This window comes from Meles meles, chromosome 1, assembly GCF_922984935.1.
Source record: "Meles meles chromosome 1, mMelMel3.1 paternal haplotype, whole genome shotgun sequence".
Taxonomy (NCBI): domain Eukaryota; kingdom Metazoa; phylum Chordata; class Mammalia; order Carnivora; family Mustelidae; genus Meles; species Meles meles.
This window is the reverse complement of record NC_060066.1, coordinates 29,257,790-29,284,128: the sequence shown is the minus strand read 5'-3', so window position 1 is coordinate 29,284,128 and position 26,339 is coordinate 29,257,790. Positions and strand designations below refer to the sequence as shown.

The following is a 26,339-nucleotide window of genomic DNA, read 5'->3' as shown; positions in this document are numbered from 1 at the left end:
TGACCCAGTGCACCTGTCACATACTGTTCTGGAATTCTACCAGTTTACCAGAACACAGAGGTTCTTCCCTTATGGAGGTAGTCCTGTGGAAAGGCTTTCTGGACTAGATTTGTTGAAGGAAACAGGAAGTATAGTAACTCAGATGTCCAAAGAAACTGACTTATTTCCTACATGTGATCTATATGTGATCCAAATTTCTTCATGCACAACCTCTTCCATCCCCTTATCCCCTTTAAGCAGTTTTATTTTGTTAGATTTATCTCAACAGGTATAAGACAGTCTAAGAACATGGAGATGGGGGCAGTCGGAGGGACAGGCTAATGGAGTATTTTTCAGACATATTCTGGGTTATAGTTTCAAGTCTCAATGAAAGCCCTACAACCTGGCACAGAGGGAATTCACAGCAAAATATTGGGCAGTGGCGAGAAAGTTGTGCAGGTAGGAATACTGCGGGCTCTCCACAGCCTTTGTGTGGGTCAGGATATCCAGGAGTTCCCAGCTGTTGTAGAAAGGGGTGACTGAAGTACTGAGGGGATCTCTGGATAAACAGAGGTTGATCAGGGGTAAAAACTCTTCAGGTTAAGGACTTGGGTTTGTTAAGATGGCAGTCAGCAGAACTGGATGCCTTCACATGTCAAGTGGTCAGAGAAAATCTGTTAACAGTGCACGCAGGTCAAACACACCATGTTGTGCCAAAACCCAGTGAGGGCAAGTGGTAACAGCAGTCAGTGGCTATGAAGCCCCTTTGTACCTGCAACTGGTCACATGAGCCCTCATACCTTGGAAACCATTTGAAGAAGAATAGAAGGAAGGAGTGGGGCAGAGAAGAAAAAATTTGAAAGACTAATCATTTATCCAGAGGGTCTCAGTCAACCAAAAGGGACGTGTTGAACTGACAGGACTGAAATTCCCTGAGACCATGATTTTCAACGTGTTATGTGAGATCAACGGCCTCCTTCTTCCTGACTACCCTGAACTTCATGGTTTAGCCTTAATGGAGGAGACCCAATGCTCAGAGTCCTCAAGGCAGGACTCTGGATATAGAAGGTGCTGGATAACTAGGCAGGAACTGTTGTCAAGGCTTACGGTACACCAAAAAGATCCTGGAGACAGTCATTTTTTAAAAGATCACTCAGACTACAATGCATAGAATGGAGAGGAAGTAGGACAGAATGGATGTAAGAAAACTAGATTAAAAGCTGTTTTAGTAAATGATAGCTTTGACTAGGATTTAGGCAGCGGGGACAGAGAGCTCTAGAAACTGGTAACTGATTATATGTTGTGGAGGAGAGGTGAAACAGAAGAAGAGATCAGGCAAAAGTACCACACTCTGACAAATGAGTATGATGAATAGAGGTGCTACTTCCTAGGTACAGAGCATGGTAGGGCCAGTAAGTGTAAGAAGGCCTGCCAGGCTAGACAAAGACAAAAGAAACTGCCTGTTGTGTTAAAATTAACTTTGAAAATCATCAATGTCTAGAGCAAGCAACAGTTGGTGTGTAATGTAGTGTTAACTTCAGAACTTACTAATATACCTCGTGTAAATTCGATGATGCTAATTATCCTTACACTCCAAAATTAAAACTCTCTTTTTAGGAAATGGTACATGGTGATAGACTTACATGATGGTGCTTCACTCCTCAATAAAGAATGGCATGGGAAAGGATTAAATTAAGAGCCGTTTATTTTTCCACTATGGTTTCTTTCACTTTTCTTGTATCTATTTTATCTACCTTTGGTTTTTCTTTAATTGCAGCTTAGAAACATATTCTACTGAGTTCTCCATTTTCCTAAGCTCATTCATAGGATTTTGTCATATTGATCTTATGGGTGGTGAAAAAGCTACAGAATTGCAGAATGTGGATGGAGCCATGAAAAAAAAAAAAAGAAAGAAAAAAGAAAAAGAAAAAAAATGAAAAACTCTGACAATGCTATATTCTTATAAGCCATATGTCATCTTACTATTTCCCCATAGGTCGGATGCAGTTATCTGAACTCCAAAAAATCGCTGGGTCTCTTGGACAAGCTGTAATTTCAGGAAAAACCAGTAGTATCCTTGGATTTAATATCTCTTCCATGTCTATTACCAATCCTATCCCCAGCCCAAGTGATTCTGCCTGGACTAAGGTAAGAAAGGGCAACCAGAAAAATGCATCTTAGCTATTTAAAACATTGCTGCTTCTTTCTTCTTTTAACTCTTTATAGTTCAATACAGTAATTTAGAGGGCATGTCTTCCTAATTAATGTTGGCTCTTCTTTTTATAGGTATAACTAAGATGATAAAATATTTGAGAAAGGAGCCTATCTTCTAAAAAAATTACTTATTTGTATAAAATGTGCTTTGCTTTGAGTATTTATAAGAATGCTTCATGAATTTGATCAGAGGGAATATTGCAATAAAACTAACTTCATGTATTGAATATATTTTTACACTCATTATTACATATTACACTTAGCCTAGCTAAGATGAATTTGCTCCTCATTGTAATTTATCACATGAAAACCACGTCACCACTCATGATCATTTATTTACAGGTGACCGCCCAACCCGTTGAAAGGTTTGCATTTCCCATTCATCACGTGGCCTTTGTGTCCTCGCTGTCCGTGATCACTCAGCCCGTGGCAGCTCAACCAGGACAGCCATTTTCTCAGCAGCCTTCAGTGAAGGCAGTAGATTCTGATGTAAGTTCTAACTGAAAGCTTTCATTGAGTGAGGAAACTAAGCTACACATTTTGGACAGTGGACCAACTTCAGTAATCATGTTCCACTGGCAACTCAGGATGACACTGCCTCTTAAAAGCTGGACTAGGGGCGCCTGGGTGGCTCAGTGGGGTAAAGCCTCTGCCTGGAATCAAGCCCCACATTGGGCTCTCTGCTCCGCAGGGAACCTGCTTCCTCCCCTCTCTGCCTGCCTCTCTGCCTACTTGTGATCTCTGTCTGTCAAATCAATCAATCAATCAGTCTTTAAAAGCTGGGCTAACACCCATGGCTATAATCTTTCCCTGTTTTGAAAATGTCCCTTTTCAAAGAACTGGTTCCAGTGCGCACCCATACTTGTAAACTCCTCATGCAGGGAAAGAAGCTACTGCAGATTTTAAATTTGCCATGAGGCATTGCTTAAAAATGAAGTTTCACACATCTTGAGAAAACTAAGATGGGAACAGGACAATTCAAATCTGTACTGTTCTTTTCTTTAGGGTAATTGTGTATCCGTTGGGATTACTTCACTGACTTTGAAGGCCGTACTAAAGGACTCCAATAATAACCAAATCAGTGGTCTGAGTGGAAATACAACAATTCTGTTTAGCAGCTGTTGGGCCAACTACACAGACCTTACTCTGCTTAGAACAGGTGAGTTTACTATTTTGGATCTTCACATATATATCCATAAATAGGAAAAATTATAATTGAACAAAGTGCTCTATAAGACTCTGGTTAATAAATTAGATAAATTGGAACACTATAGGGGGGCACCTGGGTGGTACAGTTGGTTAAGCCTCTGACTCTCAGTTTTGGCTCAGATCGTGATATTATGGTCGTGAGATCAAGCCCTGTGTTGGGCTCTGTGCTCAGCAGGAAGTCTGATTGAGGCTCTCTTCCCCTCTCCACTCTGCCCCTCACATTCATGCTCTCTCTCTCTCTCTTCCTCTAAAATGAATAAGTAAATCTTAAAAAGAAAAAATTGGAACACTCTATCTTGTTTCAGAAAACAAGTCAGATAACATCTAGCTTATAAAAATATATTTAAGATGCAAAACAAAATAGAATTAAAATAAGCAATTAAGGAAATTAAACATTATCTGAGGCTATGCATCAAAATTACATCATGATTCATTTTTTTTATCCATTTGGGTACCTTTGTAAATTTTCGCTAAATATGCATTACATTTATAATGAAAACAGTTAATATATAGATTTTCAAATTAAAGAAAAGGAAGGTTAAGATAGGCTCACATAACTCTAATGCCCCATGAAAGTGTTCAGAGTTGGACTGAAAGGTGGATTCTAGTCTTTCTGAAAGTGCAAAGGAGAAACATAAGCATTATCATTATTCCACAGTGCCTATCAGGTAAGCAAAGCAGTTGTTGTGGAGACTTCCAACCTGCTCTGAGATCCGAACAAATGTCTCCTGTGAGTTCTCATAAAATATACCCAATGAATCTGGACAAAGTGATACATTCAGCATTACAGTAAATTGTCATAACTTCCACTGTGATGTTTCTTACATTGTCTTCATACAGGTTGATGGCCTAACTTCAATTGGTAAAAGCCTTTCTACTGAGCCCAAAATAGATAGGTTGTAACAAGTATCTATTGGTGATAGATTGTAGAATTTCTAAAAGAGAGAAATGGATACACTGCTTGTACCTGAGATAGGCTTCCATTAATCTGTTACCATTAATCTGGACCCATTTAAGAAGTTTATACAACCTAACTTCTGAAAAGTTATATTGGTTCTCCTCACTTCTTACCACTATTCTCTCACACATATATACATGCTAAAAGTCAAAATAAAAGTAAAAAGAGTAAAAGAAGTAAAAGAAATTCCAACAATAGTCTGATTTTTTTCATATTAACAAATTATCAAACGCTAAAATCATTCCCCAAATATTTTTTTCCTTATTTTTTGTTTTTTCTTGCTTTGATGGTACCCTAAACCACACAAGTTTGGTCTTTCTACTAGGCAGCAGTATCTCAACCTAGTGTTTGATGGGACTGAAATGGCAATGAGTCCAACGTTGTGTTCCCAGACAAGTACTTAGAGTGATCTTTGCACTTGCTGGTTAAGGGCAGAGCCGCTTTCTTTAAGAGTTAGCCTAAATGAGGCTTTCCAGGAAGTGAGGCTCTTAACAAGAACTCTAGGTGAGAAGAAAGTTGCCCACTTCTCCATGAAGGTGGACCCAAAAGGTGTCCAGTGGCAAAGACCCAACCCAGAGACCATGTTCTTCAAACTACTACTTCCAAATAGCAATGTTACAAAATAACCAAGATCCCTGGAGTGCTGAGGCAATATTATAAGCTTTGGTGTATTATTATGATTACAAAATATCATCCTCCTTTTATAGAGTAAATTTTCCTTCTTAGTTCAAAGTTTCCCTTAGAGTGTCTATCTGACCTGCTATGGTGAACCGCCATTCCTTCTAATCTCTTGCTTGCTTGCTTGCTTGCCTGCTGTCTTACTTTCTTACTGTCGAGTGTAGGGTCTCAGTTCCCTGGCTATGTATAGTCAAGAAGACTAAATATAGTCATCTCTTCATTATCTTTAGATCAGTTAGCCAGCTGTAGTTGAACAACTATAAAATTGTAATAACAACAAAGCACATGAGAAAAAATTAACAAGGCATCATTTTTGTAACTCCTTCTAATAGATAGCCTCCCCCCCCCCGCCCCCATTACTGCACATGGGAAATCCCCTTGCGGATTAGACTGGAGCCAGCAATATGGTCCCACACCCTCTTCTACTTACAGCTCAATAAGAAGCAAAGCAGGGGCCACCGGATAGAGGAGGTATGGGTTGTAGTTTCTAACACAGAAAATGGGGATGTGAGAATGAGGTGAGAAAAGGGTAGGAGAAGCAGAAAGTAGTCAAGAGCTGAGGCTGCATCTTCAGGCAACCTGGATAAAAATAGTATTACTACTGCATAATCACATTTGGGCCATGTTACCTAGAATTCTAGATGATCTACAGTGCTTTTGGTACATAACAAACCAGCCCAATCTAATGACTCAAACAGCAACCATTTCACTTGCTCACAAAAGTAAGGGCCGGGAATTTGGGCAGGGATGGCTCCTGTCTATCAATGATGTCTGTGTTTTCAGCCGGATTAGCTTGATTGAAGTTATATCCCCAAAGTTTTGATTCTGGATTTTAGCTAGATTCTTCCGTTCTCCTTCATGGAGTGACATCTCCACAAGGTTCTCTTAGGCTTCCTCATTGTACTGCGGGAGAAAAAAGAAAACAACCTAAATTCTTTACACAGGAAAATCATTAAGAAAAAAATACATCTGCTGTAAAAATTCAGGTTTTTTTCAAACTGAAAAAAGGAAATACTTAAATATGTCATTGTCATGGGTTGTGATGGTGGCAGAAAATTCTGTAAAATAATGACCATCTATTGTGAAACTTATAGAATGCATTGCTATTGTTTGTGAAAGCACAGCATGGTCAAGATCTAATTATATTCTATGAGAAAGAAAGGAAGAAAGAAACAAAGAGAGAGAAAAAATGATATTTTTAAGATAACAGAGAGAGGAATGAAAACCTCAGTGTTGTGACAAGGATTGTAAACTCTATGTGGTAACCACTATTGATGAGACAACAGTCCTAGAAAAAATTATATCAAGGAAAAATATATTAGTTTCTCATGTTTAAAACTGTGGGAAGATTTAACCTATGGATTAAAAAGTGTTCAGGTGAGTTTTTATGTTTCACACTCAAGAATATCTAGTAAGTTTCCTCAAACTTGTCTACCTGAAGTAAGAAGAAAGAACGGGTCACAATTGTGCAATAAAAAAATAGCATCTGACTTAAAGGAAATGTGGAAAGTGGTGAAATCGCTGAATCAAAGTAGAGGGCATATGGGTGTTTGTTGTACTATTCTTTCAACTCTTGTGTGTTTGAAACTTCAAAGTCAAAAGTTCGGTATCCATCCCCATCCCCCCCCAACTGAGGCTGAGCCGGCTCTGCTCCAAGGTCAAGTATCCAGGGATGGAGCAGAGTCTCAGCATCTTCATTCCCCTTCCTACTGTTCCTCCCTTCGAGCAATCTCTCTCTAGTCCTGGCCACTAAGAAGGCATCCCTAAGGAGCAAGTACTGATGCTACAGAAAAAAAATCTGCCCAAATTCTGCTTGCCCATAGTGGATGGGCAAATGGAACTCTAACTCTGAGATCATCTTTCCAGTTACATTTATACTTAAACTAATCTATTTGGGCTCAATTTGCAAAAATACTTCATGAGGAATTGCATGGCATTTTCTAGTCAATGACAACCCAACAAGGACTGTGTGAAAATAAATCATAAAAGGAAGTCAGATTCTCTGATGGTTTTTCTTTCTAGGAAAAAATTACAAGATTGAATTTATACTGGATGATGTTGTCCGGGTGGAATCCGGGACTCTGAGCCTCGCAGCACAGTCTGTGTCTGGTGGTGGCGGTACCAGTGGTGGCAGCAACGGTGGCAGAGCATCAACTGTGGGCACAGCTGCCCAGATAATGGTTCCAGTGATTAGCTGTCTGCTGGGAAGATTGGTGCTCTTGGAAGTATTTATGGCAACAGTTTTGATTTTGAACATAGATCTAGGTAAGCATAGTTCATCTTTTCTGTAATGTATGCATACTGAGGTTCCAGTAAGTGTTTACTGAATAGAGCCTAAGGGTACGACCACCATGCATGGCACCACGGGGACATGGCGTTGGCCATTGAGAAAGGAATCGCTTCAGTGGTAGAGATAAGATGACTCGACAGGAAATGCCACTTACATTACACAGCGGCACATGAGAATGTAGGGAATGGGAAGGTAATGTTGGACTCTTTTTCTGTTACAGGGGGCAGAAGCTCAGCTCGAATTGGTTTTAGATGGTAAAGTGACTCTCACTTAACTGAGAAGTCCAGTTGTAGTGTGATTTCTGCTATAGCTAGACCTAAGGACTCACATGATATGATCGAAAACTTGTGCCTCTCCATCTCTTGGCTCCATGCACCTTGGTGGTAGATTCACTTACAGCCAGACTCTTTACTAACCAACACCCGCCGCCAGACCTCATGGCAAGGGTACCACCTGTGTCTTCATGTACATTCTACCAGCCCAGTGACTGATGCAGAAAGGCAAAACTCTTTCTCAACTCCTTCAGCAAAATCACAAAGCAGTATCATTGACCTAGCTTGGTCACATGTCCATTCTCAGGCCAGTCACTGGGCCACCTGTGTTCTAATTAGCCTGGCCTGGCTCACATGGAGGGAAGTGCCTGGAATGGTGGAGATGTGGTTCCACAAAGGGAATCCAAGTCCTAGTACCAGAACTGGCAGGCAGACAAAGATGGTGACGATTAGGGAGTTTCAAAGGAGGGAGAAGTCCCAGTGGGTGACAATGGTTAGGATCACAGTTGGTGTCACCCATCAGCAACAGCACTTTACAGACAGGATTATAAAAGAGGAATAAAATGCGAAATGGAAGGGTGCTCCTTCCGTCTCTCCTTCCCTGTGCTCCACAACAGGGACATGATAGGAGCAAAGCAAAAAGTGGGAGTGAAAAAGAACATCTTCGACTCTCCGTGTTCAGCATGGAATTCCTCATCTCTTCCTTCCAAAGGTGTTTCCCTTCCTGCTGCCCCATCCTGGTTAGTGCTGGTGTCATCTTTCTTATCTCCTAGACTGATACTTCTTAGACTTCTCTCTTCCCTTCAAGCTCCACGTTCCTTCAGGGTGCTCTGGAGCATCTATCTCCATCCATAATGTCACATATCTCTTCCTCCTTTAAAGTCTTGCTCTCCACTTATAACTCTTTTTCACTCCTTGACCTCCTATAGTAGCCTCCTGAATTCCTGCTTCTAAACTCCTCACTTGCAGCCTTTCTTCCATTTTCTTGTCATACTTATCTTCCTACAGGTTCATGTAGTAATACGTCATGTCAAATCCTCGAAGATTCCTTACTACATGCCAATTACAATCAACCCCAGAGTCCCTGAAACCAGTCTGGAAGACTGCCTCCTGTTCCAAACCATTCCTAGAGAAGATGCTTGCCGTCCCACATATTCCCTCCATCTGGGCTTTGCTCTACTCATCAGACCTACTTGTGGCGTGCTGCCTGGCCCTGCTCACAATCTCCATCCCCCATCAGGTTTCCCTTCTTCCTGCCCACTCTGTGATCCATTTAATGCTCCTTTCCCTTGTTCCCCAGTCGTGCTTTGTCTCTACCATTATTATGGCCTTTTCTGTGGTGTACTTTTATTTAACTTAGACATATTCAAATCTATCTTCTTTACTAAATTGTGACACTCAGAAGGTAAGACTATGAGCCATATTTATTATAGATGCTTTAATCGATTTTAACTCTCAAAAGGAAGATAAGACCTCCCTGCTACTGAGGGGGAAATGAGGGGCATTATAGGCAAACTGTAAGAAGCTTTGATTGGCAGATACTAATCAGTTTGCAGCTGATCTAATGGGGGGAAAGATGGGAGAGTTTCTGACAGATTAATGAAATGAAAGCATCACATAAGAAATACTGGTAAGATTTAAGAAGTTGAAAACAGTTCTGGGTATTGGTTGCGCAGCAGTGTGAACATACTTAACACTACTGAGCTGTCCACTTTAAAAATGATTAAAATTTTATGTTCTATGGATTTCACTGCACCTAAAAATAAAATTTAAAAAAAAAGTATTGATCTACATACAACTAATACAGATCTCCAAATCCCAAAAGATGATAAATATCCTAAGTTATAAGATGCCTAGTTGGATTCTTATAGAGTAAAAATCAAAATTAAAAGGATCTAAGAAGAATTTGAGATGGGGTAGCACTTTAAAAGGATACTGGGGGCGCCTGGGTGGCTCAGTGGGTTAAAGCCTCTGCCTTTGGCTCAGGTCATGATCTCAGGGTCCTGGGATCGAGCCCCGCATCGGGCTCTCTGCTCGGCAGGGAGCCTGCTTCCTCCTCTCTCTCTCTCTGCCTGCCTTTCTGCCTACTTGTGATCTGTCTGTCAAATAAGTAAATCTAAAAAAAAAAAAAAAAGGATACTGAAGAATTTCGAGGAATAAAAGCCAAGACTAGATTTTAAATTTAAATGTAGGTGAGGTCAGGATGAGGGACATATTAAGGCTGGTTCTGGGAGTGGTAGAACAAACGGGAGAGGTTGGGGTTTCAAGAACAGTGACGGAACAGAAAGGAATAATCCTTTCTTTCCTCTTATGGCAGAAGTTAATTAGGAGCCAGGTGTCGAGGGCAAAGTGTGGTTTGAGGAGACTCAGTCTTGACCTCTCATAGCTGAACATGGAAGAGTGGGTTTGGAGCTAAGGGACCATAGGTAAATGACCAGCCCACGAGTTATTGTATTTTAATGCAAGTTTTCTTATTTTCAGAATTCTAATAAAGGTAAAACTAGTTGTCCATTTTATAATAGCATGACAGGCATTGCTTAAATTTTTTTCAGAAGTATTAAAACCTAAGGTGTTAAGTACTATATCTTTGTGCTTTTTGTATTTCCCCCGTTAAATGTATTGTTTTCTAACTATATTCACTGACTTTCAGCCTGCTTATTCCTGACAACTTTGGGATTTTATAAAGTTCAAAAAATTCTATTTTCAAGTCATTAGTAAATGATATTGTTCCCGGCATTTTCTTTAGGACTCTTTTCCCAGATAGAAAAGTCAATCAACGTCTTCTCCTTTTCTCCTAAAAATCTGTCATTCTTCAATTAATTATAAGGTGATTAAAAAACAAACATGGAGCGCCTCAGTGGCTCAGTGGGTTAAAGCCTCTGCCTTAGGCTCAGGTCATGATCCAGGTTCCTGAGATTGAGCCCCACATCCCGCTCTCTGCTCAGCAGGGAGCCTGCTTCCTCCTCTCTCTCTCTGCCTGCCTTTCTGCCTACTTGTGATCTCAGTCCGTCAAATAAATAAATAAAAATCTTTAAAAAAATTAAAAAAACAAAAACAAAAAACATAAGGTGATTTAAATACCATTGTCCTAATCCATTTGGGCTGCTGTCACAAAATACCACAGACTGAGCAGCTTGTCAACAACAGAAATTTATTTCTCTCAGTTCTGAAGGCTGGAAGTCTGAGATCAGGGTGCCATGACCCTCAGGTGAGGGCCCACTTCCAGGTCACAGATTGTGTCCTCACAGGGTGGAAGGTGTAGGGAGCTCTGTGTGTCTCTTTTGTAAGAGCACTAATCCCATCATGAGGACTCCACCCTCAGGACCGAAGCACCTCCCAAAGGCCCCGCCTCCAAACCATCTCAATGGGTGTTAGGTTTTCAACATAAGAATTTTTTTTTTAAGATTTTATTTGACAGAGAGAGAGAGACAGCCAGAGAGGGAAACACAAGCAGGGGGAAGTGGGAGAGGGAGATGCAGCCTCCCCAGCTAAGCAGGGAGCCCAATATGGGGCTCTATCCCAGGAACCCCCTAGCTAAGCAGGGAGCCCAATATGGGGCTCTATCCCAGGACCCCCCCCCCCCCCAGCTAAGCAGGGAGCCCAATATGGGGCTCTATCCCAGGACCCCGGGATCATGACCAGAGCTAAAGGCAGACCTTTAACTGACTGAGCCACTCAGGTGCCCCTCAACATAGGAATTTGGGGGGAATGCATTCACACCATACTAACTATTAATGAAATGCAATGCTGGGATTTTTATAACTTTGCATTCTGAATTAACAATATTTTGTTTGTAAGATGGCCACAAAGTTCCAGTAAATAAAATGACAACTTGAATGTGAAAAATACAAACCTTAAGCACCGCTATTCTTTCTCCCCAGTTCTACAAAAAGAGAGCATTACTGATTCTAAAAGTACACTGGTAAACTCTGAAATACTAATTTTTAAATAGTACTTTTGCCTGATTAACCATACCATGAAATACTAGAAGTGTTAAATAAATGAACCCTATTTTAAACCACACTGGATGTTACTACCACTTAAAAAAGATACTTGTGTTGTTTTCATTTTTCAGGATACAACTGAAGTGCTGTCCTGGAGAACTGGCTGAAAACTTTTAAAAATATAAGAGCTGCTTTTTATGAGCTATTTTGTTGCAGAAGACAAAGTCTATAGCATTTTCAAGAAAATAAGCTAAACATATTTTTGTAATATAGAAAATGTACTAATTAGCTTTAATCACAAAAATCAGATTTCTTCAAAATATAAATTTCCTTTTGATTCCTTACATTTGTATGTTCTTATTTCATTAAAAAAAAAACTTTAAGAAGTCTTTGATGTGGGAGCTGATATGCCACTTCCAAGTTGTTGTACCTACAAATCTTAGAACTCTTTATTTATATTGTTGAAAGAGCTTGTCTAGTTTGGACTTAACCACTCCTAGATCAAATGGAAGTGTTTTGAATTTGTGTATGGACTGGGGGATCTGACTTCCTCTATCCATTCATGAAACTCCAATTTCCAGTGATCTAAGCCATTCTGATTTCCAAGGATTTTGGAGAAAGAGATTGTTTTAGACCTCTTCCAGACTAAGTTGCTGATTTTAAGATCCATAGTAATCTCAGAAATTCTAGATTGCTCTGCATTTCTGAGCCTACCAAACTCTGGCCATTCTTCTAAGAAGAGTTTTAGTTGTTGCCTCTGGAACAACCTTTGGAACAAGGCCAAACTTTCTCTGCTTACCCTCATTCCCACTCAAAAGTGCCTCCACTAAGAGTGTGACTTCACTTAACCCCATGTTACACCATAAGAAATACTTATTTTCAAGAGAGTACTAAGGGAATGGAAGAAAATAAATAAAATAAGGGAATGCAAGAAAAGTCACAATTCCAAAGCTCTCATTTTGTAAAAATTGCACTTTTTCCTCAGAAATCCTAAAGGAGACTGCTTAATTTTGAGGAAGAACTCTCAGTAAAGGCATTGTAGCCATGTCCAGAGCAAGAAGAGCTGGTACTCAGAAAGTACCTGGTTCCTTCCAGCAAGTAACACTAAGAAAGCACTTGGGAATGGCTGAGAAAATTCAACAAAGCCCAGACCTTTATCTTCTGTATGGCATTTCCTTGTATATCCACCCCACATTATTGTTAATCTTGCTTAAGAAAAATTATAAATATTTACTGGGTAGCAAATCCAAATATCTTTGTATATATATTTGGCATTTTCTTCAGTCAAAGAAACATCTAATATTTACTAGATACCAGGCATTCTAGTGAGAAGACTACAGGGCATAAGATGCTGTCTCTACCTTCTAACAGTTCCCAAGGTAATTGGGGAAGTAGTGGTGGAAAAGGTCACGTCGATACAATATGTATGTGCGGGCCATAGACAGAGGGTACTCAAGAGGCCCTTGGCTGAGAAGAGGCGTCATCCTGAGAAGATCCATGATGGCCAGCTTCCAAAGATGAAGCCTGAGATGAGTGTTAGGAATAAAGCATGAGATGAGCCAAGGAGGAGAGTCCTGGCAGAAGGTATGGTGGCAGGAATTAAGGCTGGAACTCCAGTAGATAGTGGGTTTCTTGAAGGCAGGCATTCCCTTTTTCATCATTTATTCCTGTCATCTTTTTTTTTTTTTCCTTAAAGATTTTGACAGAGAGAGAGAGAGAGTACAAGCAGTGGGAGCCGCAGTGGAAGAGGGAGAAGCAGGCTCCATGCTGAGCAGGGAGCCCTGAGGCAGGGCTTGATCCCAGGACCCTGGGATCATGACCTGAGCCAAAGGCAGACGCTTACCCAACTGAACCACCCAGGCGCCCCCTTCCTGCCATCTAACAAAACATCTAGCACTAGTGAACCCTGATACACTGGCCAACAAATGAAGCATAGAGTGTGGGGAAATCAGCCACAGTCTGATATTCCTGGAGCACCAGTGTGACCTGAGGAAAGGCATGAGGCAGGCTGGAAGGACAGACAGCAGTCTTCTGTGACATGCCATCAGAGGGGCTGGAATTTATTCTGTAGGTCCCAGGGATGCAGTGTTACTAAGTGACATATCTTTCATAAGATGCTTGAGGTAAGCAAAATTTTAAAAGAACACAAGAACAGGGAATTAATCCTTCCCATCCAGGGAAGTGGGCGGGACAATACTAGGGCAAGAAAATAAGTGTCAAATACCATGTACATCTTTGATGTTATTTTACCTATATCCTTCAAGACAGAAATGCTTCAACCTTGATCTGAATCCATTATGTATTCGATTTGGGAAACCTATTCGAAGCAGGTGCACAGCCACATCTTTCTTCCGCGTTTGTCAGTGTGCATTTTCAGCCTCCTCAGACTGGCACCAGCTGTCAAGAAGTGTTCAACCTCTGATGAAAGAAACATTTCTATGAAGAGTAGCTGCAGACACAATGTGTAAGATTAAAAAGAAAAGGACCGGCTATATGGGGTTATAGTAGGTGCTTGAATACCCGGGGACAGTCTGACAAGCTATAACCCTCTTGGCATCTTACTTACAGGTCCTACTATGCTACGTGAGTTATTATGATCAGATTATTCTAAAATTAGAAAAATCCCTATGAAAAAACTTCTCTTTCAGGAATTCTGTTCACCCATGACAAGCTGATTTCATTAGACAAGTTCCTTTGGGTTAAGGGTTGTATATGCCTTTGACTTCTCTAACATGCTTCACACACAGTGCCCGTGGTAAGCATGGAAGAAATGGTTTCATTAAACAAATGAATAAACTGCACGAAGAAACTTTTCCTCTACCAGATTTCTGAGATAAAAAAGTCCTTGCAAAATATTATAGAAATTACACTTTATCCTAACTTACTGCCTTAACATTTCAAATAATAAGTGTATAAAATTCACATCCAGTTAGACAACATGAGTTATGGTTGCTATGGTAATGGGCTCAGAGCCTGTGAGCAGAAAAAAATGATTCTTTTTGGGCAGGATATTTATGAATGTGTCTGGTTACATGGCAAGAGTATTTTCCTTTGGCTTTTCTTTAGAGTAATTTATATATTCAGGCAGATGATCCTTTATGCATGTAAGTTCTCCCTAGGAAGAGAGAAAGTAAGTATGTTAAGCTTTTTATACTGAAAATATCAAGTATGGTTATAACATGGATTTAATTCTCACTTGTAAAGGATTTAATTTCAGATAAAAACCACACCAAGAAATATATATTTCATGGTGAGGAGGTGAGTAAAGAAATGTACAGTATATACAGACAAATGTTTCTAACAAGAATTGTTGGCATGTCTGATATTTTAAAGGGCCAGAGGTGGTCACAGGGGGATTCAGGAACAGCAGTTTGAAATTAAGAGATTAAAAAGCAAGACACATGATCACCCAAGTGAATTTGAATTGATGGACAACAGCAAATCTCTGTTTTGAACAGGACATTTATCGTGAAGAAGCTTTAAAAATACTTATATTGATCATATAGCAAAGTACCAAGCTGACTTAGAGGAAGGAAAAATAAAAGTTAAGAGATCATTATGAGAATCCTGGTGTGCTAAAATGACATGGAAAAGAAAGAATGGACAGAACTTGGCAACAGACCCTGTTATGAGCAACATGTCCCACAAGAAGTGAGAAAAAGCACAGAGAGGGTAGGGTTGTGGGTGCTTTCCTTGTAACAGCTATTTTTTTCACCCTCTGTCTTTAAAATCAAAGGGGCAAAGGAGGTAGGGGATGTACTCAGAGCAAAACTTTAAAACTCTTCTTTCCCCTTTTTTATGTGTAACTAACAAAACATGTCTATTTCTGGTTGCTGGTGACAGAAAATTCTCTCCTGTTTTCCTGAAAGCTCTATGTCCCGCTGTGAGCAGAAAGAAGATTCTACTGCACTTGAAGATGATAAAACTTCCATTGATCTGCTTTGTTTCCAACACATTTCCATATACATTATGCCACTTTGTAAAATAATCCTATGAGGCAGGAATTATTAATCTAATTTTGCAGATGAGAAAATTAAGGCTCAAACGTGTTTGAGGTATAGCTATTGTTCATACTATAGCTGAATGAACTAGGCTTTGTTGGTTCAGCGTTGTTTCATTTTTAAGTTTTCAATTCACGTACAAGACAGATCGTGTTATACGTATGACAAGCTGTTACTTGTGTGAATCTCAGAACATTTACCCTTAGAAATAATAAATGGCCCTACATTGCCAGATCTGCTCAGATCAAGTCTACTTAACTCATAATACAGCTGAACTATATCATAGCTCTAATAACAATGTGGCCAAGAGGTATTATTACATGGTTGCACCTCACTCCTGAAACACAGAAGTGAAGAATTCATGATATCTTTTCATTTGAAGCCATTTCTGATAAAGGACATGGATTATTTTTCTCTATTCCTAGCTAGGCCTCTTCCAGAGGTTAACTTGGTTAACTCTAAATTGTTCCTAAACCTTGGATCTTCCTGTGTTTAGCAATAAAAATCATTATAAAGATACACTGTAGTAATATTTATAATAGAAAATATTTAAATGCTTTAGAGAGAGTCAATTTTATTTTAACAGAAAAATGTAAAAAACTGCTTCAGACTTGTTGGTTTCTCTATTAAGCAACTGACCCTGTTAAATGGTGATGATGGAGATTAAAAAATGTTATAATTTTCCAGAATATTAAAATGTATGATTTTGAAAGGATGCACAATTCTCTAGAATAGAAAGATCAATAAAACAATCCATTAAAATTATCATCAGAATATCCTTTGCTCTCAAATGTATCTATTCAAAACTGTCCCTGTGAGCTCCAAGGCTTTGTTTTGCTTGCTCAAGAAATGAATGTGACTTTATAAACTGCATTCAACCATGGACAGCTGCTCATTAACAAAAAGCCATTACAGTCCAAGTCAAAACAGCAGGTCTAAAATTATGCTTGAGGAAAAAACCATCCCTTTATTGAAAAGTCAGAGAACTGGGTTATGGAGATTGGGTTGTGTTTGCAAGGTCTCCCTGTCTGCCCCAACTACTGGGCAGAGACGGGAGGTCAGTTGACAAAACACTGCCCAGACCCACTGGGAGAACTCAGAGCAACAAAGCTTATAAAGGCTTTGACTTGCGAAATTAAATGGTGAGTTGGAAGCTGATAAAAGTGAATAAACTGAGCTGATGATTGGGGATTGGGTAGAGGAAAATCAGAGAATTTAAAGTAGGCAAAATAGTCTGAACAAACAGCAGGTAGAATTAACTGTAACACACTGAGTACCGGCAATTCAGAAAAATCTTTCAGGGCGCCTGGGTGGCTCAGTGGTTAAAACCTCTGCCTTCCACTCAGGTCACAATCTCAGGGTCCTGGGATTTAGCCCTGCATTGGGCTCTCTGCTCAGCAGGGAGCCTGCTTCCTCCTCACTCTCTGCCTGCTTCTCTGCCTACTTTTGATCTCTGTCAAATAAATAAATAAAATCTTAAAAAAAGAAAGAAAGAAATCTTTCATATACCAAGTCCATCCCTTATCCTCCTCCCACTTGACAAGTGGTGGGTCCCATTCCCACCACACCCAAGCCTTGGGCAGAGGATTGGACTTCAAATTGCACACTCTCAAGAGGTTGTACCCATGCAACATCCCACATTATTGGCACCTATGATCCCAGATTATGGAACTACTACTCAGTGACTAAAGATGATTTTAAACTATTATTTCAGGGCGCCTGGGTGGCTCAGTGGATTAAGCCTCTGCCTTTGGCTCAGGTCATGGTCCCAGAGTCCTGGGATCGAGTCCCACATCGGGCTCTCTGCTTGGCAGGAAGCCTGCTTCCTCCTCTCTCTCTCTCTCTCTGCCTACTTGTGATCTCTCTCCTTCAAATATATAAATAAAATCTTTAAAAAAAACTATTATTTCATAGATACTTTTAAAGTAAACTAAGTTTGCAATCTTTGACAAGTTTTGTCTTTTATTATATTGAAAACAAGTATTCACGAACTAGCTGCTTCTAGAAAAATATATATACCTTTTATTTCATTTGGATCTAGCAAATTTAATAAAGAAAAGTGAAGAATAAAGAAACAGTATCATAGGGATATAATAATTTGAAGCAAAGATACGTGTCTAAGAGAAAACATTTTGAAAATGTTTATGCCAAGATATAGCCTATTTTGGATTATTGATTAGGGGAATCAAAAAAATTTAGAGACGCTGGATTCTTAGAATTTAGGCGTTTGAAGAGTTTAAGGTTAGAACAGGTGTTTAAAATGCTGTAGAGGATTTAGTGGATTTAGGGAGGCGTAACCCCCAATGATGCAATAGTGCGGTGGTGGTAGTGGTGGTGGTAGTAGTACTCCTAGTACTTGTAGTACTACTACTGGCAGTAGCTGTAGTAGTAGTAGAGCAGCAGCAACTGGGGTAATAGCTATTAATAGCCGGTGTGCTGGCTGTGTGCCAGGCTCTGCCCTAAAAGCTTTGAAAGGGTTAGCCATCCTTTCAAGTGGTGTTATTATGGTCGTCTTACTGATGAGGAAGCTGAGCTTTAGAGATGAAATAGTGTATCCAAGGTTACACAGAATCATTCTAGAGGGAAAGTTGTAAACGTTTTCTTTCTTCCCCTCTTGGAGAGAAACAGGTCAATGAATAGAAGTGTGGTACAGATGGGAGGGCAGGGGTGGGTGGATACTAGAAAGTAAGTGGGTAGATGGAGGCTGGTCAGGGTGACAGGGCAAAGAGAGTTGTAGTCACAAAACAGAAGAACATGAACTGCTTTCAGCCTCTGACCACACAAATTGTCGCAGATAGTTTTCTGAGAGCCCCTCTTCCACAAGCAAAGAACTCTGGCCTTTTCATAGCATACAGGATAAAAAGAAGGAAAAAAAGAGACATCAAAATCTTAAGTTTGGGAGAATGGCCAGCCTGCGAGGTTCTCCCAGCCTGCGAGGTGGGAGGAACAAATGCAGGGTCCAGGTTAAGTTCCGTTTTTTAACCTTCGAAGGAAATTCAATCAAAAGTTACTTGGAGGAGGCAAAGTCCTGAATTAAACTCAACGCTTTAGGGGCATCTGGGTGGCTCAGTGGGTTAAGCCTCTGCCTTCAGCTCAGGTCATGATCTCAAGGTCCTGGGATCAAGACCCGCATGGGGCTCTCTGCTCAGCGGGGAGCCTGCTTCCTCCTCTCTCCGCCTGCCTCTCTGCCTACTTGTGATAGCTGTCTGTCAGATAAATAAAATCTTTAAAAAAGAAAAAGAAAAAAAAAAAACCTCAACGTTTCGCACCCCTAAATTGGGGGAAGATTCTGGCCTACCGACAGCCACATCATCCTGAGACCGCCGCAGATCCCTAATTTTTTGCAATCTAAACACAGCCTTCCCTTAGTTCCACCGGGTAGGGGGGAGTCTGTTGGTAGAAAGGAAAGGGGCATGGTTGGGGCGGAAGTACTCTGCACAGAAAGCAGGACGACAGGAAAGAAGCCCAAGCACTTTGCAAAAGCACAGCCAGCACAGCCAGCAACCTTCACAGAAAAACTACCAAGGGCCGAGCCTCCGCCACAGCCACGCCGGCCGCTGCTCGCCCCGCCTCCCGGCGCTCATTGGCTTAGCCCAGTCGCCGGACCCGCAGTCTCTCGTCTATTGGGCCAGACAGGACCTGGGCGGGGTGCGGAAGTGAGGGCCTGGAGACCACCGAGAACCGCCTTCCAGGAGGGCGAAGTGGGAGGGGTCGGGGGAGGGTTTCCCGAGGAGGGGGCGGCCATGGCAGCTGCGCGGAGGCAACGGCGGCTGCGACGGAGCGCGCGCCCGGCTTTGAATGAGCGGGGCTAGGACTGAACGGGCGGAGCGCGAGCTCGAGGAAGCGACCGGCAGTGCGCGTGCGCGCGCCTTGTGTGCGCGCGCGGCCCGCGGCAGCTCGGAGCCTCCGCCGGGCGGGCGGGGAGGGGGAGGGGCAGGTGAGTGTGTGCGACTCGCGCGTGCCCGCGAGGGGCTTCCCTCCCCCACTGCCCCCGAGCCCAACCTGGTCCTTGGGTGGGGTGGGGGGTCTTCTGCTTTTCCCGCGCCGGCCTTCCTCTTCGCCCCGGACTTCCCGCCCTCCCACCTTTTCGCCCCTCCACCCGGTTGCTCCCTTCCTCAGCAGACAGCCACTCTGGGGTACTGTTTCCGGGTCGGGTGACCTCTGGGGTGAAGGAACTGCGCCTGGGAGCGGGCCCCGGGCGTGCAGCCCTCATCATGCCGCGCTCACGCGTGGGAAACACGCCTGTGGGACGCGGGCGCAGAAACCCAACAGTCCCGGAATGGGCCTCCAGCAGGGAAATTTGCTTGTCCTTCGTGGCCCTCCTTTACAGGCCTTGCGCCTTCCCAGATTTTTACAAAATCCAAATTCCACCTACCCTGAGCCCACCTCCAGCGATCTAGAGCGTTTTACAGAGCGCCGAGTGCGTGGCGTCCGATTGTGTAACCTGAAAACGCTCTTGCCTTTTTTCTCATCTGTACAGTGGGTATGATTTTTTTTTCATCAGCCAATTTCAGGGGCGTAATCAGAAGTTAAAGCATTTTAGTTGTGGGACTCTTGCCTTTTGAGTCATTCAGGAGACCTTAACTCTGCCGTCCTAAGAGTCGGTGTCACATACTTGAGGACCTGACTTTGAGTGGCCAGAGTTGGTACAGTCCACTTTACAACCCGCTCCCACGTTCTCCTCTGAGTTCCCTTTCTCCTTGGCTTTTCACATAAGTGAGTTAAGGTAAATTTTATTTTTGGAGCCTTGTGATATTCCTTAATCAACTTGAGAGTTACAAACTTTGAGGCTGCTCTGTACTGTGCTAAGTCATAAGGTTTTTTTAAAAATTTTGGTATTGAAAATTTTCAGAAATATATTTTTAGAATTACAGCTACTGAAGACATTTACTGTAGTGTGTGCTAAAAGATTTTGGCTTGGCTTATTTAATAAATTGTAATATAGTGATTCTGTTGAAAGGATCTCACCTGCAGTTCATAGGGAATTCCAAGAAAGATACATTTAATCTTGCAGCTTCTAAGTAAGGCAGTGTTTTTTAAAAATATAGGTGAGTCTTCCTCACTTGACCTTGCTGAGCTCTCATTCCTGTTGATTTCCTAGAGGTCATTTCTCCAAAAGCCCGGAGAATAGTTTGCTTCGTAATTCGATCCTTTTTCTGCTATATCTCAAGTTTTCGTATTTTCCTCCTAACTTTATAAAGGAAATTTTCATTTGAAAGTTAGGTTATATTGGTAATTCTCAGTTTCAGAAAGTATTTTGAGGTAACCAAAGTGCAAAGTAGCCTGAGATGCATACTGAAATTGGCTACCTAGAGGGCATTCCAAAAATCAAACTGAGGCAATGAGTATAAAATAAAAAGGTTTATCAAGGAGGATGGGGTGTGGGGAGAGCCTAGGCTTTGGGTCAATCTCTTTATTTATTTATTTATTTCTAAATATTATTTATTTGACACAGAGAGAGAGAGAGAGATAACAAGTAGGCAGAGAGGGGGAGAAGCAGGCTCCCTGCTGGGCAGAGAGCCCAATGTAGGGCTCAATCCCAGGACCCTGAGGTCATGTGGGTCAATCTCTTTAAATCTTGGGTGACTAAATCCTCTGGAGCCTCACTGTCAGCCTCATTTATTAAACGGGTGTAGTGGAATTTACCGCTTTTGTTCTTAGGATTCCAGTGATATGATAGAAGATACATTGTGTAGAGCTATGTTTTGAACATACTGAGTGCTCAAGGAATATTAATTTCCCTTCAACAAATAGCTGAGTACCTATTATGTGCTTGGCATTGGCTAGACCTAGACACACCAAACTGTGCAAGACTGATTGGGGCTCTGTCTCCTCACTCCCTTGCATTGTCACTAGCTTGTGACAACTGAGCAACAAACAAGGGTTTCTCTGTCCTGGATCAGTAGCTTTTCCCATTACCCAGGGTAGCTTCTGTTAGATAGTAGTGCTAAAGATATATATGCTTGTTGAACTGAATTAGAACTGTGGGTCCCAAAGAATACTCCAGCCTGCAAACCAATGTAATTGATAAAATCAGAAGTCTTGATAGTTTAACTTGGTTGCATTTTCCCCATTTCACTGCAGCTGGTTGAAAAATTTAGTCTGGGAATTATAGTATCATCACTGAATTAGTAAGAATGTTTATTGTTAGTGAGATGCTCTTGGCTTTTGAATTAAATAGACCTAGGTTTACATCTGAGTCATTGGTTGTGGGAACATGGAAACATGTGCTTACTCTCTGTGCTTCAGTTCTATGAAGAGAACAGTAGTATCTATCTCATAAGATAGTTTTACGGGTTAAGAGATATAATTTTTAATAATGCTTGGCATATAGGAGCTGGTCAATGAATATTAGATCTTTCTATTGATAATCACAAAAGCAAATTTTCCAAAAATGAGGATATTCTTAATTGCTATGAAGAGAATTCTATTCTGTTGTCCATAATAGTCCCATTTACTGTTTTTCTGTTGGACAGAATTTTAAAATTTGTTTCCAGTAGCCACTGAAGTCATTCAAGTTGACAAATACTGAACAATGACACACAATAATATTTGTGGCAAGGTGATGCAGTGGTTACCAAGGCTCATACATATGAAATTTATTTTCAATTCTGCATTCATGTATATGCCCAGAGACCCACACCTCTCCCCAGTCCTTAAATACTGAATGTCTTCTCCCTTCAAAACGTCCTGGTAGAGTATCTCCTCAGTTCTGTCTCCTTTTCCCCCAAGTAACACATTCCATACAATCTCTTTTCTAGCAGTCTTGTTTTGTTTATAATTTTTATAAAAATTTAGCCTGAAGTTTCAGTTAGGGAAGTTTGCCTTCTTTTGGTTACAAGTTTTGTTCTTGACAAATCAGCTTTAAAGTAGAGCTTTTATTAATCATCTGAACTGTTCAGATCATTCTAGTCATAATGCAGTAGTTAAACCTTTCAGGTCTTACTTTCTGGGTACAGATTGTACAGAGCAGATAAGGTAAATAGAAATAACTATAGTACAAAGTAGAGAATTTAGGTGTGGTAAGATAAAAATACTGGAATTAAGAAGACTTTATAGTAGAGGCACTCGGGTGACTTAGTCAATTAAGCGTCTGACTCTTGGTTTCTGCTCAGGTCAAAGATCTCATGCATGGGTGGTGGGATCAAGCCCTGCATAGGGCTCTGTGGTCAGCAGGGACTCTGCTTGAAGATTCTCTCCCTCTGCCCCTTCCCACATTCATTTTCTCTCTCTCTCAAATAAATCAATATTTCAAAACAAAACAAACAAAAAACAACCCAGCAAAAAGTAATAAAGGCTTATGCTAGGGAGATTGCAGTGGAAATAGGAAAGAATATGGTTAGTATTAGGAAATGGAATAAGGCCTTTTGGCAGTTTGGACATAAGGGGCTAAGAGAAAGGAGAAGTCAAAATTGTTGCATTTTTGAAACCTAGTAAACCGTTAATTGGGGGTTTTTGGTCAGAAGTATTTAAGTTACTCAAATAGTGAAATTCTTAAATTTTTTTTGGTTCATACCTTAAGAGTCACTTGTTTACACCCTCTCAATTAGCAAGTCAGCTCCAAATACAGGCATTCAGTACATCATTGAACTCATGTGGAGCTGTAATCTCAATGTATGAGCATTTTGTTAAGGGAGGCTTTTGGAACTCTTACTGCAAAGAGTGTACTGGGCCTTTCTATATTTGTAATTCTAGAAATAAAAAGAGCTAGCTATGTGTTTCACACCTTGAAGAGAATGGCAGTAGTGGCTCTACAGAGTAAATTAGGATCAGGTGTCACAGGAGTTAACTATGTTTCCTTGCTTTGTGTTTTTGTTTTGTTTTTATATTTTTGTTTGAACTTTTATACGAGGCATAACATACAAACAGTATATGCAGTATACTGGTGTTGCTACTACTCAGACTGAACTATAGATCTATATGCCTATAGATGTAGGCATAAAGTTGTTTGTAATATTTTCTCAATAGCCTTTTAATATCTGTAAACTCTCTGGTGGTGTCACCTCTCTATGATATTGGCATAATTCCATTAGGGACTTAACATATTTTGGATTGTTATGTGCTTTTGATTTACTGACCCTTTTATTGTTATGAAAGGACCATTTTTATGCCTGCTAATATTTTCTCTGAAATCTACTCTTTGGCATTGAAATAGTCACTTCACCTTCTTTTTGATTAGTGTTGGCATGGTCTATTTTACCCATTCTTGTCCCATCTGGTATTTGTTCCCCTTTACTTTGTTTTCTGTTCTCCCCTGCCTTCCCCCCCCCCTTTTCTGTTGACTATATTTTGTCTCTTCTGTAGTCTTATTAGTTTAACTGCAGCTTGCCCCTTAGAGAATATGATTTAATTGATTTACTGGGGTTAGAGCCAGGTATCATTATTTCTGTAAAGGATCCCATTATATGTGAACCACTGGCCTAGATGATCTCTATTGTTACTTTCAAGTTAGTAGCCATGACTTTGGGCAAGTTATTTGACTTCTCTTAATTCAATTTCCTCATCACTAAAATGGGCATAATAAAATATATCTATCTAAAAGTTAAAACTGTTTAACAATATTTTGAAGAGTACTGTTATGTTCATATGGTTCAAACTTCAAAAGGTACCAAAGACTGAATATATACTGTTTTATGCTTTTTGATTTTTCATAGAAAATAATACATAAATAGGTAATTGAAGTTCAGTTAAAAATATTCTGAGAATCTGTGAAGTGTGTAAACCTGGCGATTCACAGACCTGTACCCCTGGGGATAAAAATACATTATATGTTTATAAAAAAAAAAAATTGGAAGGGGAGGCGAACCATAAAAGACTATGGACTCTGAAAAACAACCTGAGGGTTTTGAAGGGTCAGGGGTGGGAGGTTGGGGGAACAGGTGGTGGGTAATAGGGAGGGCACGTTTTGCATGGAGCACTGGGTGTTGTGCAAAAACAATGAATACTGTTACGCTGAAAAAATAAATAAAATGGAAAAAAAATATTCTGAGAATATTTCAAAAAGGGTTTTTCCTCTCAACTACTGAAAACTTAAAAATCTTGTTTCTTGAATTGTCAATATGATTTACATTTTATTTTTTTAAAGATTTTATTTATTCATGAGAGAGAGAAAATGGCAGAGGGAGAAGCAGATTCCCTGTTGAGTGGAGAGCCCGATAGTGGGGCTGGATCACAGGACCCTGGAATCATGACCTGAGCCAAAAGCAGATGATTAACGACTGGGCCACCCAGGTGCCCCATGATTTACATTTTAATTTTAAAATTTGCTGAGTTTGGGGTAACTGGGTGACTCAGTTCGCTGAGTGCCTGACTCTTATTTTGACTCAGGTCATGATGTTAGGGTTGTGAGATCAAACAGAGTCTGCTTGAGATTCTTTCTCTCCCTCTGCTTCTCCCCACCCCTTTTTCACAGGCGCTCTCACTCTCTCAAATAAACAAATAAAATCCTTAAAATAAAATAAAATTGACATGTTATATTTGTGGTTTCTAAAGAAAAGTAAAAAATGTCTGATTTTCACAGCTCATAATAGGACCTTTCAGCTTGGGAATGGGAATTTAGCTTCTGAAATCAGAATGGGATTATAGAGTGTATTATTTAGAATGAGAATACAGCTTATGAAATCAGCTAAGTGCTTTTATTTTTGTGCTTTTTCCACAGGTTCTGATTCCCACCATGGCTGTCACACAGTTTCGGTTATTTAAAGTTTGTACCTGCCTTGCAACAGTATTCTCATTCCTAAAGAGGTTAATATGCAGGTAAACAAATTTTATGTTCAAATTGACTTGTTTATCTTCTTGCTGGTTTTGGATGCCGTCATCATGACAAAAAGGCAGTTCAAACTATATTTAAGCTAAATAACTTGATTATAGTATTTATTCATTACTCTCTGATATTTTGTTCTGTGTATTTCCTCTACTTCATATCTAGAAAGTAGAGTTTCACTTCTTTTCATTTTTTTGAATTCTACATCTTTAATTAAAATCATTTTCTTATTCCTATAGAATTTCAGAAAAATAAAATCTCTTTCATTATAGTAAGACAGTTTTTATGTATATAATTATTTCAGAATTATTTCATAATTATTACCAGAATGTTTTAAGATGGTTAGGTGGAATTAGGAATAAATATTTCTTTATATAGTATAATATGAATATTGTTTTTATATTTAAAAAAAAACTTGAACAGAAAAACCTCACACAAAAATAGATTTTTTTTTTTTTTGTCTCTTAAATAGTATTCCAGAATGTGGAATGTGGAATATGTTGTCCTAGTCAGATAAGTCATTCTGCTTCTTCAGTAAGTCATCCAAAGATTTGAATTCCTTCTATTTTTGTCACACAACTATACCCTAGAGCTATAGTTCTGTACTGTACCCTAGAGCTATGTGCTGAGGCACTTCAGGGCTTCACATGAAACTCACAGGGGTATCATCAGAATTTTTTTTTTTTTTTTAATTTCTAGCAAAACACAGTGAATGGGATAATCAACATCTGTTAAACGTTGCACAAACTACTAGATCAAGGTAGTTCACGTTTGTAACATTAGATCATGCAGCATTACTTTGGCGGATATTCTTGAATGTTTGAGATAAGTTTTTGTTTACTTGTAATTTTGGTGAGGTCTTTGCAAAGCTGGGATTTAGGTTGTAATTAAAGCAAGTACCGAACCTAAAATTAATGTGAAACAGAAAATGAGGACGGTAGTACCCAATCTGATTTCAAGTTTTGAGGAACTGTGCAGTATCCAGTAGCCCCACACATATGTGCCATTAGTGATTGTGGTTCTCTAAGAAT

At 40.2% G+C, this 26,339-nt stretch overlaps 2 protein-coding genes and 1 long non-coding RNA gene across 3 annotated transcripts in view; 2 read left to right on the top strand and 1 right to left on the bottom strand.

Moving 5' to 3' along the window:
• The window catches only part of PKHD1L1 (PKHD1 like 1), a 161,888-nt gene extending 150,059 nt beyond the window's left edge, over positions 1-11,829 (top strand). Inside the window, exons 74-78 of the mRNA XM_046015318.1 lie at positions 1,976-2,127; positions 2,536-2,682; positions 3,199-3,352; positions 7,061-7,303; positions 11,676-11,829. Coding sequence (XP_045871274.1) covers positions 1,976-2,127; positions 2,536-2,682; positions 3,199-3,352; positions 7,061-7,303; positions 11,676-11,686 — 707 coding nt within the window. The 3' untranslated portion in view covers positions 11,687-11,829. The remainder of the gene's footprint in view (positions 1-1,975; positions 2,128-2,535; positions 2,683-3,198; positions 3,353-7,060; positions 7,304-11,675) is intronic.
• LOC123948390 lies at positions 3,820-19,614 on the bottom strand. Its single transcript, XR_006819969.1, has 3 exons — positions 19,548-19,614; positions 13,795-13,962; positions 3,820-5,941 (listed from the first exon to the last, which is right to left on the bottom strand). It is a non-coding gene; the product is annotated as an uncharacterized LOC123948390 (long non-coding RNA).
• The window catches only part of EBAG9 (estrogen receptor binding site associated antigen 9), a 20,711-nt gene continuing 13,617 nt past the window's right edge, over positions 19,246-26,339 (top strand). Inside the window, exons 1-2 of the mRNA XM_046015332.1 lie at positions 19,246-19,482; positions 25,204-25,301. Coding sequence (XP_045871288.1) covers positions 25,219-25,301 — 83 coding nt within the window. The 5' untranslated portion in view covers positions 19,246-19,482; positions 25,204-25,218. The remainder of the gene's footprint in view (positions 19,483-25,203; positions 25,302-26,339) is intronic.